General features: G+C 40.9%; 1 protein-coding gene across 10 annotated transcripts in view; it reads left to right on the top strand.

Annotated features, from left to right (window-relative positions):
* KLHDC3 (kelch domain containing 3) overlaps positions 1-15,461 on the top strand; it is a 52,644-nt gene that overhangs the window by 13,406 nt on the left and 23,777 nt on the right. For 8 of the 10 annotated variants that reach the window (XM_035111135.3, XM_035111134.3, XM_088666775.1 and 5 more), the window contains 7 exons: positions 1,315-1,568; positions 4,081-4,257; positions 6,022-6,137; positions 8,076-8,147; positions 8,346-8,559; positions 9,621-9,707; positions 12,960-13,068. In XM_035111135.3, coding sequence (XP_034967026.1) covers positions 1,415-1,568; positions 4,081-4,257; positions 6,022-6,137; positions 8,076-8,147; positions 8,346-8,559; positions 9,621-9,707; positions 12,960-13,068 — 929 coding nt within the window. In that variant the 5' untranslated portion in view covers positions 1,315-1,414. Of the gene's footprint in view, positions 1-1,314; positions 1,569-4,080; positions 4,258-6,021; positions 6,138-8,075; positions 8,148-8,345; positions 8,560-9,620; positions 9,708-12,959; positions 13,069-14,075; positions 14,560-15,461 lie in introns of those variants that run through there. The other 2 variants (XM_088666779.1, XM_088666778.1) reach the window with 2 other exon arrangements.

The raw sequence follows: 15,461 nt of genomic DNA, 5'->3' as shown, positions 1-15,461 counted from the left end.
ACAGAAGTCTGTATCTGAAGAAGTGTGCATGCACACGAAAGCTCATACCTATGACAAACTTAGTTGGTCTCTAAGGTGCTACTGGAAGGATTTTTTTATTTTGTTTTGACTGCGTCAGACCAACACGGCTACCTACCTGTAACTATCTTTATAAATGACTTGTGTGAAGAAATAGAGGGGATGCTCATCAAACCTGTAGATGTTATCACATTGGGAGGGGTAGTTAATACCTCAGAAGATAGAATCAGGATTCAATATTACCTTTACAGATTGGAGAACTGGGCCAAAACTAGCAAAATGAATTTCAATATGGACAAATGTAAAGTTCTATATTTGGGAATAATCAGATGTACAAATATAGGATGGGGCATTGTAGTGACTTGACTGGGAACTGCCCCACACAGAGAAAAAAGACTTGAATTGTAAATTCATTTGATGCGATTAATTTGCCATGAACATTCTCTTTGTTTTCTGTTAGAACAAATAATTGCTGTACAACCTGATGGGAACATCTTTTCTCTTACCATTACTGTTGTTGAGCAGGCATAGTAATAATAATAATAATAATAATAATTTATTTATACCCCGCCCATCTGGCCGGGTTCCCCCAGCCACTCTGGGCGGCTTCCAACAAAATATTAAAATACAGAAATCCATCAAACATTAAAAGCTTCCCTAAACAGGGCTGCCTTGAGATGCCTTCTAAAGGTCTGGTAATTGTTGTTCTCTTTGACCTCTGGTGGGAGGGCATTCCACAGGGTGGGTGCCACTACCGAGAAGGCCCTCTGCCTGGTTCCCTGTAACTTGGCTTCTCGTAGCGAGGGAACTGCCAGAAGGCCCTCGGCGCTGGACCTCAGTGTCCAGGCAGAATGATGGGGGAGGGGACCCTCCTTCAGGTAAACTGGACCGAGGCTGTTTAGGGCTTTAAAGGTCAGCACCAACACTTTGAATTGTGCTCGGAAACGTACTGGGAGCATTCTGTGAAATGATGACTTGAGAGAAATGCTTATTCTTGCTGCCCTCCTAAACTGCTGAGACATAGTTAACACTCCTGTTTTGCCATTTTTTTAATGATTACATGGTTCACCTTTTCTGATTCAATAAATACTATTCCCTATCTTAGATATGTAGCAGGCTAACAAGAAAAAACCAATTGCTTTCTCCCACCCAAGAGGAACAATGTAATGCAATATTCAAAGAGGCAGTTAAAACCGTGTCCAGTGGGAAAGCTGTTGCATAGAGGAAGACTCATATTCATTTTACAGTGGGCATAATCAGTTGCATTTTGAAGATTTGTAAATTTGTCTTTTTCAGAGCTCTGTGGCTACATACCAGCATGGTTGGTAGCCCTGTTGGCATGAAACTCTAATGCCCCAACCCCCTTCTTGGAGGGACTGAGCACTTGCAAAAGGGAATGTTACGGTGGACAGTGCATTTAGAAGGTGGGCCCCGGAGAGTAAACCACGCTGCTGTGGCTGTTGGACACAAAGTCTACTCTTTTGGCGGTTACTGTTCTGGGGAAGACTATGAGACACTGCGACAGATCGACGTTCATGTATTCAATGCAGGTAAGATGAGTCTGGCTGAACAGCTAGCACTTTCATATGATTGAATGGTTATGTTTTTAGAATGTTGTGAAAGCATGTTTTCCAGATTTTGAGATCTTTAAATCCAAGGTACACGTGCTGTTGCAAACAAACCCAGCTGCCTTACTTATTCAGTAGTGTTCAGTTAGCTGTTAAACATAGATGATGTCTATGAGAATTTAAAAGTATCAAAAGCTGGAATTGTTCTTAAGGAGCATGGGAATCAGCCATTTCACACAACATGAACATTATATTTATTTGTTGTTTATCATTTATATATCAACATCAATGCATAATATTTTTATATTAAAAACATACATGTATGCCTCTTGCTGAAATTTTACTTCTTTGGGAGCTATTTGCTGTCTAGGAAAAGTATTGTGTATGAAGTGACCTTTAGTATATCATCAGGACAAGCTTGGGGAACAAATGTTGGAGCAAAGCTTCATTGTAGGAAGTGCTAAGGGAGGAAAAACTCCCTGATTTATGATTTCCCTTCCCAAGATATTTTTATAACCTTTAGGTTGCCGTGGAGAAGGAATAATCCTTAAAATGTGTCATTGGTTGGGAAATAATTTGCTGCTGTGGAAAGAAATGCAACATTATTTACTTGTTTAAGCCAGAAGTTATATGAAATGGAACATTATTTACTTGTTTAAGCCAGAAGTTATACCGTATTAAAAATCAAAATATTTGCAAAAAAAGCAAAGGGGATTACTTTTTAAATTAGATTTATTTTTCTGATGGCTAACAGAACTTCATTTATTTTTATTTATTTATTTTTTAGATCAATATCCCTTTCCAAAAACAAGCCATTCAAGTATTCAGTGCTTTGTTTTCTTTATACAGTGAACACTGGAATAAGTGGTAGAGCTTCAATAACACTATAAATATGGCATCTTAAATTGTAAGGGCTTTCCCTATAATTACCATTCTGAACTGGAGTATATATCTGCTGAAATTACAAGATGGTCAAAGTTTCCCTTATTGATTATTTAGTAAGAATCTATAGATAGCTTTCATAACTGAAAACATTTTTTATTATATAATTCATGGAGCAACTGTTACCATATTTTAGTTTTCAATACTGTGTGACATGAATACATCTTTCACTCTGTTATTAAATTGATTTTTTTTTTTACTGCTGTTACCATATGAAAATAATATAGCAGTCTGACACTAGCCGGTTGATATATAATGTACAGGTGAAACGTAGAAAATTAGAATATCGTCAAAAAGTGCATTTATTTCAGTAATGCAACTTAAAAGGTGAGACCAATATATGTGTAATATGCAGATTCCAGTGGAGAGTCAGAAGAGGGGAAGCAAACAGGAGTCTGGTAGGGCAGAGTAAGTTTCAACAGGACAGAGTAGTAGCTTCAGTTATGAGAGACCCAGGCTCAAATACTCAGCAATGAAGCATTCTTAGCCCAATATTCCCAAGAACATTGTTGTGAAAATAGACAATAGAATTGTACATTTTATTACTGCTGTTTTTAAATGATTAATAAGAGTTGAATATTTTTACTTTTTCTAGTGTGCGCTGTCTTACATATTCTAATCTGCCATTTGGCTACCCATTTCCCTATTTTAAGCTGTTAAACTGTGTGCTTTTAACATTGTTTAACCATTACCCTAAATGGGCCTTCAAAGCACTTAATTTTCTCTGCATTGTACTCGTGTGTGTTAATTCTTTTAGAACTCTTGAATATATGTCTTCTAATGGAGCAACGGTTGAAAATACTATTTTCATCAGGTGTGCTTTATCTGGCACCAGCATCTATAGTGTAACACATTTGCAACAGATTGTTCAAAGTGTTGGTGCTGACCTTTAAAGCCCTAATGGCCTCGGTCCAGTATACCTGAAGGAGCGTCTCCACCTCCATTGTTCTGCCTGGACACTGAGGTCTAGCGCCAAGGGCCTTTTGGCGGTTCCCTCACTGCAAGAAGCGAAGTTACAGGGAACCAGGGAGGGGGCCTTCTCAGTAGTGGCTCCCGCCCTGTGGAACACCCTCCCATCAGATGTCAAAGGAAAAAACAACTACCAGACTTTTAGAAGACATCTGAAGGCAGCCCTGTTTAGGGAAGCTTTTAATATCTAAGGACTATTGTATTTAAATATTTTGTTGGAAGCCGCCCAGAGTGGCTGGGGAAACCCAGCCAGATGGGCGGGGTATAAATAATATATTATTGTTGTTATTACTACTAGGTGAACATCTTTCACATTCGCTTAGTGGTATAACCTTTTTAGCAACTTTTCATTGTTCTCTCTTTCCTTTTTATTTTCCCCGAGTAAAGTAATGTTTTGCAATCTCAACACACAGAGATAGAGAGAGGGAGAGAGGGAGTACTGCATGGCAGCATTGGATTTCCTCCAACAATTATGACTTGTTAATCCAAGCAATTGAATTGTTTGTCAGTTAGGATCTGTGCATAGCAGCCTGATGCATAAGAGCAAGCCAGTCAAGTAACACTCTGGGCTTTTTCCTTTTAGTCTCTCTGCGCTGGACCAAACTACCACCAGTGTGGACAAACAGCAGGGACCATGTGAGGGAAGTTCCATACATGAGATATGGACACTCTGCAGTGCTTATTGAGGACACCATATACATTTGGGGAGGCCGCAATGACACTGAGGGAGCCTGCAATGTCCTATACGCCTTTGACGTCAGTAAGTGTTGTTTGCTGTTCCCCATATCTCTGGCTGTCACATGTTGCTGAAAGTGTATATTCTAAAAAATTGCAGTTTCTCTCCAGGTTTAAACTGGGAACAGCAGGTGTGAAAGTACTTAATCTTGTTGATTATAACTTTTATAGAGACATGATTAATATTTTCAAAGAACGTGGGAATTGTTGGAGACCCACTGTACAGTCTTCAGTGCTTCATGGAAATTATGCTCTCACTACTGTGGGCAGCACACAATGCAGGGGGACTGTGTACAGTAGCAGGAAAAGGGTATGCTGCATCAAGGGAAGGTGTTGGTATATTTTTATTTCATTTATTAACCACTTCCTATGAAGCATTTTGAAGTGAATTTTCAATAAAATAGAAGCCATGTGCAAAACAATTGTATATATAAAACCAGCTAAACAGTTGCATGTGTAAGTTGCAGCTCAGTTCAGATACTGATCTGAACTCTTCACTTAAAAGGTTTGTTGAAAGAGGAAAGTGTTCAACAGGAAAGAAGGAAACTAATCGGAAGGAAATAATGAGAGAACCAGTATCTTACAAACTCTCCATGCAATGAAGATGGGCTCTCAGTTCTTGGGCTCTCTTTCCAGGTCTAGCTAATTCTCTAACAAATTTGCTTTCTCGGTATCTTTGAGTTCATTCTAGGGAGCAAAACTAGATAGATATCCATAGAATTCCATTGTACATACGGGCATCACACAGCTGCCAAACTGATTCTGTGTTTGAGGAGTGGTGGAAAAAGCTGAAAGGAACTGTTGCTGTCCAGAGTCCTAGGCAGCCTTGGATGCACTTGCTTGTGCAATTTCCTACCATCCCTGGAAAGCAAGTCTACTAATCCTTCCCTTCTCATGGGAAAAGGTGGAAACCCTCTTGCATGAGTCACTTCAGGCTAGACAAAGCTCTGAAGCTATTCTGCAAGGCATTGTCCTTAGTTGGCTTGCAAATGCTATCTGTATTAGATGTCACAGCCTGCTCCAGTCTCTAGTTTCATATGTAGCTCTTGGCCGAGGTCTTTAGGGGTAGCACATGACTGGATTTAGAAATCCAAGCATGGCACACATCCCACTAGGAGCAAGGCTCACTTTCCCTTTGTGCTAATAATCTCAACAGAGTTTACATTGACCTTGTGTTGGGCTGGAATACTTCTCCAGTTAATCTAGGTGGGTGGCTGTGGATGAAAGCCAGGTTGTGAGAGATTCTTGGGTGCTAGAGGATTATGAACAGGCCACTCTATTCTGCTTCCTGGAATAAGCACTGAAGCTGACTGCCAACTGTGGTTAGGCAATCTCTTGCTTCTCTGAGGATTATCTGTGCTTCTTTTTATGGACTTCTGAGACAGGTGCTTGCTTTAACTTTACAGATAACCAGGCAGCCTTGCATTAAAAATATTTTGCAGGTACAGAAAAATACTCTCCTACAATTGAATTGCTTCCCAAAGTATTGCAACTGTTTCTTACTTTGCAATACACAGTAGGATAATAGTGAAATCTCACAAAATGTGAGTGGTGGCTTTACACAGTTTTTCAGGAACTGTAAGATAGCTTCTAGAGAGGCAGCTGCTGTTCCACTGCTTTGTGTGGAAGAGATTGTATAAGTGGTTCCTTCCTTAAAAGGAGAGATATGTGTTTGCTTCGGATTTTTCCCCCAAGGGCCATGCCATTTTTCATTCATTCATTCCTGAACATGACATTCTGTGTCTGCTGGTAATGGCTCATCTCTCTGTTTTTGTTTTTAATGTATTAGGCACTCACAAATGGTTCACACCAAAAGTTTCTGGAATGGTTCCGGGAGCAAGAGATGGACATTCGGCTTGCGTCTTGGGAAAGAGCATGTATATCTTTGGGGGATATGAACAATTGGTAAGTTATCCTATGATCTCTGCTTCTGGTGTTTAGGTCTGCATGAGAAATGCTGCTTCCAAATCGAGTTATTCAAAGAGAATTCTGAGTGGTCCCTCTGCTCCCACTTCACTTTCCCCCCTCTTTTTTTCTTTCTTTCATTTACCAACAACTATATTTAAAGACATTTGTGAATTAAGTTAAAGATTACTGAAATGTTGTCTCTTGTAACCCCATACTGTCACATACTGATAATAATGCCAAACTTTCATCTTAGCTTATGAACTCCAAGCATGAGGCCATGTCCTATGCATATTTATTCAGAAGTAATTCTCACTGTGTTCAGTAGGATTTACCTCCCAAGAGTATTAGACTGTAGCCTTAGTCTACACCTAGGTTTAAAGGGCTAGATGTATTTAGAGCTAAAGTCTGCTTGCTGCTTATGCATCTCTGAGCTCCTTGCCTCTTAGAGAGCAAGCTGCTGTACTGTTGACTGGTAAGTAAAAAGCAAAACTCAATTTAGACTATTGACATTTCAGGCATTATTGCCTTTGTTGTCAAGCCACTAAATTTGTATTTTCCTCTTTCTTTTTATGTCAGGTTGCAGTTCTGAATGCTATCCTGGGTTATTTATATGAAGGGCAGTAAACAAATATCTTAGATAAAATTGTCAAACCTCTTAAAAGTTGGATTGCATCAGAAAGATGAATAGACGGTAAATTATGAATAGATGTTAATTTAGTATAGGGCGGTGTATAAATTAATAATAATAATATGCACAGAAACAGTCCGAAGCGAGTCTAGTTCAAGTCCCTGACCTATCAGATGACTAAAAATTTCAAACTTCCTAAGAGATGTGTTGCATCAGAAGTATGAGCAGATGTTAATTTATGCATGGAAGCAGACAGACTTTCTAAGTGTTGTCTTCCTAGATGACTTTCTAGTCTTGTCTTCACCATCCCTAGAGAGAGATTCCACAAGTTCCTAAGACAATCATAATTGTGCTTGTAAGATGTGCAGAATGTTTTCCCTTCCTGCTTATTCTTGCAATTACTGTAAAATAGATAATAGATCACCTCTGTTTTCTGGTGGGGACTGAGTTATTTGGAACAGATGGTGTCCAAAAGCCATTCATTGATTTGTGGCTGAGCAGAGATTTAACCTGTTTCCAGTCCACAAGCAGCTGGATCTCACTGGCTTTTTCAGTGACTAGATCAGGCTTCCTCAACCTCGGCCTCGTTGAGGAAGCCTGGAGGAGATCTTATGGCAAATGTGTTTGTTTTCAGTGGATTTACAGCATTAATTAAAGTCTGTGTGGCAGGGTACTGAAGCAAACGAAAATATGGTGATGGGATTTAAGGGACTCACCAGCAACTCCAAAGATTTTATCTCTCTCCATTTTAGGTTCAAGTCTTACAAAACATTGGCAAACCCAGCAATCTAGTATCTTTTACAGGTTGCTACTAATTATGCATTCCGTTCAGAACATTTAGCTTAAGGCTTGTCTGGTCTGACTTAGTGACTCTCTAACAACTCCAGCTGAGGTTAATGAGAGCTACTGATGTTTAGCACTTATTTAAAAGAAGGGCAAAGGGCAGCCTTTGCCATCTCACACCAGACACTCAGAACCAGTGTACTGTAAATCATGGTTTTAATCTCCCACATTACTACTTTTTTCTGTATATAAACTGGAGATGTTTTTTCACAGCATATGTATATTCAATGTGTTGTTTAGATAGTGTGCACTGATGTGAGTCAGTCTGAACAGCTGCTTTGCTTTCTGACCCACCTATTTCAGTTCCCGTAATATATTTCAGCTCCACAGGGAAATGCTGAAGAATTAAACTCTGATTTTATCTTTAGAGAGCAAAATAACCAAGGGCCTTTAGAATGCCTGGATTTAGTTGGCAGTGCTCGTTCCAACATCCCCACTAGTTTAATAAGTTCTCTTTCTTTCAGGCTGATTGTTTTTCAAATGACATCCACAAATTGGATAGCAGCAACATGATTTGGAGTCTGATCTGTACAAAGGTCAGTATTGGTGTTAGTGTGTCTTTGGGTCCCGCATGTGACCCTGTTTACCGTTTAACTTTTGTCTGCTTTAGTTTGTAGTCAACAGAATTTTGAGCACCCAAAATCCCCTTTCACCTACATCCCCTTTCATATCTTTTAGTCCTAAAGTAACTTCCATTTCCCTTTGACTTACTTAACAGGAGTCTCTTGTTTCAGGGCACACCAGCTCGATGGAGAGACTTTCACTCAGCCACAATAATTGGGACAAAGATGTATGTGTTTGGGGGAAGAGCAGACCGCTTTGGGCCATTCCACTCCAACAATGAGATCTACTGTAACCGAATCAAAGTATTTGACACAGACACAAACTCTTGGCTGGACTCGCCTCCCACTCCCCTCCTTCCTGAAGGCAGAAGGAGCCACTCAGCATGTAAGTCATCATTACACTCCATCGAGTGTGAGAAGTCTAATTAAGGTTAAAGAGAAAGTTGTAGTTAGCCAATCAGGCACAAGTCTTCAAAAGATCAAGTAAGTGGCCTTTGTTGTTTTTAGAAAGCAACAATAAACAGTGAATCAGCAAGTGTAATTGACTTGTACTTCCATTCACCATGCTTTTCTTTCATCTAAATCAGTCTTGTGCATCTCCCATTGAGAGAGGTGCCCATTATCAATTTTGGACAAGATGGAAAAACAGAGAACAAGAATTTGGAGTCAGTTGCTTACCTCCCTCGTTCCTCCAAATATGAAATGGTTCTTAATCTAAATACATGGGCAGGCAAACTAAGGCCCGGGGGCTGGATCGGGCCCAATCACCTTCTAAATCTGGCCCGTGGACAGTCCAGGAATCAGCGTGTTTTTACCTGAGTAGAATGTATACTTTTAGTTAAAATGCATCTCTGGGTTATTTGTGGGGCATAGGAATTTGTTCATTTCCCCCCTTCAAAATATAGTCTGCCCCCCCCCCCCACAAGGTCTGAGGGACAGTGGACCGGCCCCCTGCTGAAAAAGTTTGCTGACCCCTGATCTAATGTAAATGGACAACCTTAGCTCTGAATGTGGCATGCAATAACATCCGAGTCCTGGTGGATCAGACCAAACGCCCATCTTGTCCAGCACCCTGTTCCTGTACCGACCACCCAGATTGCTTATGGGAAAATCATAAACAGGAGTGCAACAGCATTCTCCCCACTTGTGATTCCTAACAACTGGTGTTCATAGGTATACTGCCTCCATCACTTGAGTAACCATTGATAGCCTTATCCTCTACAATTTGTCTAATTTCCATCCTATTAGGTGACCATTGCTGCATCTTATACAGTAGTATTGAATTCCATAGTTTAACTATTCACTGTACGAAGAAGTACCTCCTTTTGCCTGTTCTGAATGTTCCAACATTCAGCTTCATTGCAAACTGTGAAGGGGAACAGCACAAAAACTTTTCAGTTGTAACTGATATGAAACTGAGCTTCGTAATTTCTCTATTCTCTACAGTTGGCTACAATGGAGAGTTGTATATATTTGGTGGCTACAATGCACGTCTGAACAGACACTTTCACGATCTCTGGAAATTTGATCCAGGTATTTTTAATTGACATTCCTTCTTATTACTGTTATTACAGGAACCTCCAAGAATCTCTGCTGTGATCAGGGCTACAGCTATGCATTAATCACATTTCCTCCATGCCACCGTATGTTTTGTAGGATGTATATGTTCAACAGATGCACGTAGCGTGTGTTCACAGACACATAGAGATTCCATCAGTAAGGAGTGGTGAGGTCTTGGACCCAGTGAACAATATTAGCTGAAGTGGTAGTTGCTATATTGATTTGGAGCTCAATGCACTAATGGCCACATTGTACTCATGAGGAAGGGAAAGCTAAACAGCCACACTCCATAAAGCTCCAGGCATATCTCAGGGGCACCACATGGGACCCGGGTAATGCAACAAATACTGGTTCCTGAATCTGAGCCTGGAGTGAGTCTCCCTGACCTGCAGCTTTTGGCTATGAACTGTTGCTGTCTCTGCCAACAGCAACAGCAATATCAGTACCTGTTCAGGATTGTGGCGGCCAGGGGTTGACTGTGCAGTACTGCACAGTAGACTTTTGGATCATGCCTTTGATGGATGAGTATATCCATTAGGAGCTTCAAACCCTCCGCCCTTTTATTTGCATCTCTCTGTTGGTAATGTGGCTGTGTGGTACTGATATGGCTCACTGCTAATGAGTTCTCAAATGAGAGATTCAGAAGAGTGTAGCTTCTTCAAGAAAATGTTTTATGGCCAGCTGCTGTTCTCCAGCAGGCTGATGCTCCCTGGCCAGGCTTCTCAGGAACTGGACGCACACATGCACATGTGCACACATCGCCATGACCACCACCACCTTCCTGTGTGTGCATGGACATGTTTGCTCTGCCACTTCTCGGTGTGAAAGGGCAGGATATAGCAAAGGCCTCCATAACGGTGCAGAAACCTCTTGGGCATCCTTTTCTTCAGCACTAGAAAGAATGGCAACCCTTCAGTGAGATTTTACAGACTAGAGTACTAGATAGTCCTAGGAGATCTAGCTTCAAATCCCTGCTTAGCCAAAGACTTGCTAAGCTCTGCTTTAGATCATAAGATTACTCTTCAACCTCAGAGGGCCGAGTTTAAAAATGAATGAGAAAAGAATTTTAAATTTCCCTTGTATTCTGCACATACATCCAAAGAGCCGACAAATTCTCTCTTCTGAAAAGCAGCTGAGACCACTTCAGATTGTTCCCGCTAGCTGTTTCAGCCCCTGTCTGCCACCTTCACTTTGGCTTTTCCCATGCCGCAGTTGACCTGTAAGCTCCAAGCTAATGCCGCCGCCGCTACCCCTGCTCAGCTTGTATGGATTGATTGAATGTTATTGCTGTGGGCTCAGCCAGTAAGTAAGCGGCATGCCCAAGGAAACACAGGGTCTGTAGAAGTAGGGGGGAAATCAGCAGGTGGGGAACTAAGAGGAGGAATAAAACACCCACCAACTCAGTGAGGACTGAGCATGAAAAACTAGGAGCTGTAGGATGGGAGTACCCTGGAAGAAGACATGGTTGTCTGGAACACATCCATTGTCTGATCACTGCAGCTTGTGGAAGTGAATTCCTTACACTAATTATATGTAGGTATGTCATTAGTATAAAATATTTATTTACTGTCTCTCATTACAATAATAACAAGACAGTGTACAATTAAATAATTCAGTATACAGTAAAAACGATCCAATAAAAAGAAGATGGCAGTTACAGTACGGCAGGAATTGTTCAACTGATGGCAGAGGCTGGAGAAAGCTTGAGCAAATGGATGTATTTTAACAGCGGGTGGAAGTTCACTGTAGTAGGTGTATACTACATGAGTAGGGAGCTCATTCTACAGAGCAGGGGCCCTCCTCAAAGCTGCCATGAAATGAATATGGCCGCCTCTGAATATTTTCATAAGTGGGCAGCAGGCCTGTGTGGGAGAAGGCATTCTTCCAGAAAACCTGATCCAATTTTTTTTAGGCAAGGCTATCCTAGTCTAGGAACAGTCATATCTTGCAAACCAGCCAAGGATAGCAAAAGGCACTCCTAGCCACTGAGGTCATTTTTGCCTCCAGTGACAAAGATGGATCAAGGAGAACTCCCAGAATTTGTACTGGTACCTGTTCCCTCAGAAGGAATGCAACCCCATCCAAAACAGGTATATGCTCTAGTTCCTGGGAATCACTTGTGCACAGGAGTCCTAGTATTTAGCTTCACCTTACTGGCTCTCAACCTGCCCACTCATGCATCCAGACACCAGCCTGGGGATTGCAAGGCCCCACCATAAATGATGTGAAGTGATGCTTATGTATGTCCTCAGTTTACTGCCACACAGTTCCAGTTATCTCACCACACCTTAGTATGATGCTCATGGAGCAGTGTATGCTCCAGAGAGTAACTACCGTACGTCCTGCCTTTATTACATTCATACAACTAACTTGCCAATCTCCACTCTCTAAAGGAGAGAGGGTAGCAGGCATCTCTGTGGGGATGTCTCAGTGGTTATGGCATCTGTACTTCATGCAGTTACCAATAGATGGCAGTGCACCCACATGTACTCTCCAAAAAGAAAGTTAATGCATAGTTCAATCTGCAGAATGTTTTCAGAAGATGCTGTGTGGTTTCTTAATTCTGAGTTCTACGGTTGTCACCTTCTTCTCATTTGCCCTCTAAAGCAATTGCTTTTTCAAGGGTCCTTATGCAATAAATATCCGGTTTTTTTTAAGTGAAGTGCAAACTGGAACAGCTGAATGCTTTGAACTATACTATCCTTAGTCTTCCAAGAGAATTTGGAAGAGTTCCCTTTATTTGAGGAGTTGTGGTGTAATGTAGCATTTTCTTGCTTCACACAGTCCTGTGTGACTTGAAGGTGTGAAATCTGTATCTTCCTCCTTAACTTCTGGAAATGTTCAGCTTGTACAATGAAACATACAGCTTTGCATACATTTCATGTTTGGGATTATTGGTGAAAAGGAATGTATAGCCTTAACAGGCATTTCAGGGAGCTGTCCCAGGGTTTTTCTGTTTAACCAGAAGATCCCTGCTCCATTGGGAATAAACTATCAAGAGTGCAAACAGATTTTTTTTAATAAAGAAAAGACTGTGATATTTAAAACCTGAACATCTTTTTCACTTGCAAGCAAAAAACCTCAAGTGTTTGTGCTGAAAAGCAAAAGGTTTGTTTCTATGTGTTAAATTTGTAAACTTCTTAGAACTAGAGCTTGTTCGTGTGGCTTGTCTTTACCAGGATTGCGTGAAATATTCAGCTTTCATGGTGTATGTGTTTTCTCCAGTTTCTTTTACCTGGAAGAAAATTGATCCCAAAGGGAAAGGGCCATGTCCTCGCCGCAGGCAGTGCTGTTGTAGAGTAGGGGACAAGATCATCCTCTTTGGAGGCACAAGGTGAGTGGTATATCAGATTGGCTTTCTTGGTGCCTTGACTTTGGATTTGAAAATTCACTGTTCAGTTCTTAAGCAATGACAAAGAACCAAAAGCAAGCCCTACCACAAACACACCATTGATCATTCCGCAGGCTGTGCTCAGTCTATTTCTAGTGTACGAGATTGCTTCTGAGCCCTCAAGTCTCTCCTGTAGGCCAATTTCTTAAGCCAGCCTACATTGTCCCTGACCATTGGTCATAAAGACTGGGAGTTGTAGTCCAAATGCCATTGCTGTAAGATTGGAGATAAGAGAAATTCTCCCTGCTGTTTAAAAAAGCCATTTTTAAAATCTCTGGTAATAGCGCTAAGCACCACAGTGCTAAAATTGGAGCTAAGCTTATTTCCAGTTTTAACACTTTGGTGCTTAGCACTAACACTGAATATAAGAGATCTTAACATGCAATGTTTTGATCAGAGATAGCAGATCTCCATGCCCAATGTCATATGTCAGGTGACTGACAAGTGGATGTGGTTTGCCCAGAATGGCTTTGCAGGCCAAAATCAGAGGCCTAGTGAGCCTAACTAGGTATGCAGGCCAGAGTTTCCTTCTGCTATTCCGAAGCCTACTACTGCCATTTTGTGATTTTTTAATATTTTATATTTTGCTTCTCCTTTCCTCCTTTCCCAATTGGAGAGTACAATAGTAATGAACTCTTGTAGAATTTTCACCCGATTCATAGGTTGCATGATGTGTTTTATATTGTATCTAGCATCGTGAACCACTGAGTTCAGTGCAGAGAGTAATGGACTTGGTAAAAAAAAAAAAATCAAATTACACCTTAGCTGTAGGCAGTCTGAGTAGTTTCATGCAAGTCACACTGTCTTAGATTTGGATCCCCATCTGCAACATAGAATTATTCAATGCCCTACTTTATAACAAAAAATCATGAGACAAGTATGTTTGTTTTAAAAAACTGTACATTAAACATACCGTAAAATATGAAAATTATGCTGTTTGTTGTTTGTAGGTTTGTAAGTTTCCATTCCATTGCAAGTTAATGTCATAAAGAACCAAAAGGGATATATCCTCCCATTTCCTGGAGTTCCATGTTAGTCCTTGCTTCAGAAAAATGCAGCAACATTTAGCAAGGATAGTGACTGTTGGCAGACCTTGCAGCTTGGGTGAATTAGATTGCAATAATGACTTTGCAGTTTCTGGAGTTCAAAGGCTTTATGCATGCAGGAGGTCTTTACAGACTGAATAGTGATGAGAGAGAAAAACCACAGAAGTATTGTCTGGAGAGAACAGCAAACAAAATGGCTTAAGCTTTGGGGTAGAGTTAACTTAGACATAGAAGCTTGCAAATAAGTGCAGGCTAGATTGCTTGACAGAACAGTGGCTTTGTGTGGTTTAAAGTAACACATGCATTAACTGCAAATTCAAGACAACAAAATGTATTTGCTTTCCCCTGACATTGACAACCAGCTCCTTAAAATGTTATTTTTATTGTTGTAATCTCTTAATTAACTGCTCCCGTGAGTCTATTGGTGCTAAGTGATGATGCCAAAAGGTTTTGTGTGCCGCTTCCCTATTTTTCCCATTCAACTTTTACTTCCCTGCCATTATGCCTATCAATGAATCTAATCAGAGAGATCTCAGTGGGTTATGCTGTGGATGTCTGCTGATTTTTTTTTGGGGGGGGGTGTTGATCCCACTTTGGATTTCATCCAGGGGCAGTAGCACAATTAGGTAATTTTGGACTCTGGACTTAAGGGCCATGCAGTGGGGGCCCTAATAAGCTGGAACTGTGTAGTACACTTCAGAATGTGGTAAGCCACCCCTGTGTGTTTGGGAGCCCACCTGCCAGTTTGGTCTGGTGCCCTGGACTTTTATTCAATGGTTGTGGCCTGATGTAATCATTGTACAGGGGAGGCAAGACAGGGAGGAAAATCTCATGCATCGTAGCAGCAGTTTCCTTGCACAACACCACTCATTCCTCTTCACATTGTCAACAACAGCCAGTTGCTGACATTCACACAGCTGCCTGATAATGTGTTCATTTCTCTACAGGAAAATTACATTTTTCTCAGTAACAAAATACTACTGCTTGGAAGGAAAAGGTGTGGGCAGTGCTTTGCAGATGAGGAAACAAATGTACATTTGGGGCGCCGTAAACAATCCAAAAAGGCATGTAAAACCAGGAAGCAACTTGGGACTTGTCTGTGACAGTGAAAGCTAAATTAGTCATAGAATTACCTCTGTCTTCAAAGCTGAATTTAGCTGAAGGGTTTACTAACTAGGAAAGATGCTGGAGTTGGGGATTGAGTTGTCAAACATTGGCAGTGACCTCAGCAAGATACAAGTTGGCTAGAAGTGATCTATATACTTACCAGCTGCTATGAGCCAGGAAGTA

This window comes from Zootoca vivipara, chromosome 3 (assembly GCF_965207765.1).
Source record: "Zootoca vivipara chromosome 3, rZooViv2.hap1.1, whole genome shotgun sequence".
In the NCBI taxonomy this organism is placed as follows: Eukaryota; Metazoa; Chordata; class Lepidosauria; order Squamata; family Lacertidae; genus Zootoca; species Zootoca vivipara.
The sequence above is the reverse complement of the archived record's forward strand: the minus strand, read 5'-3'. Positions and strand labels throughout refer to the sequence as shown.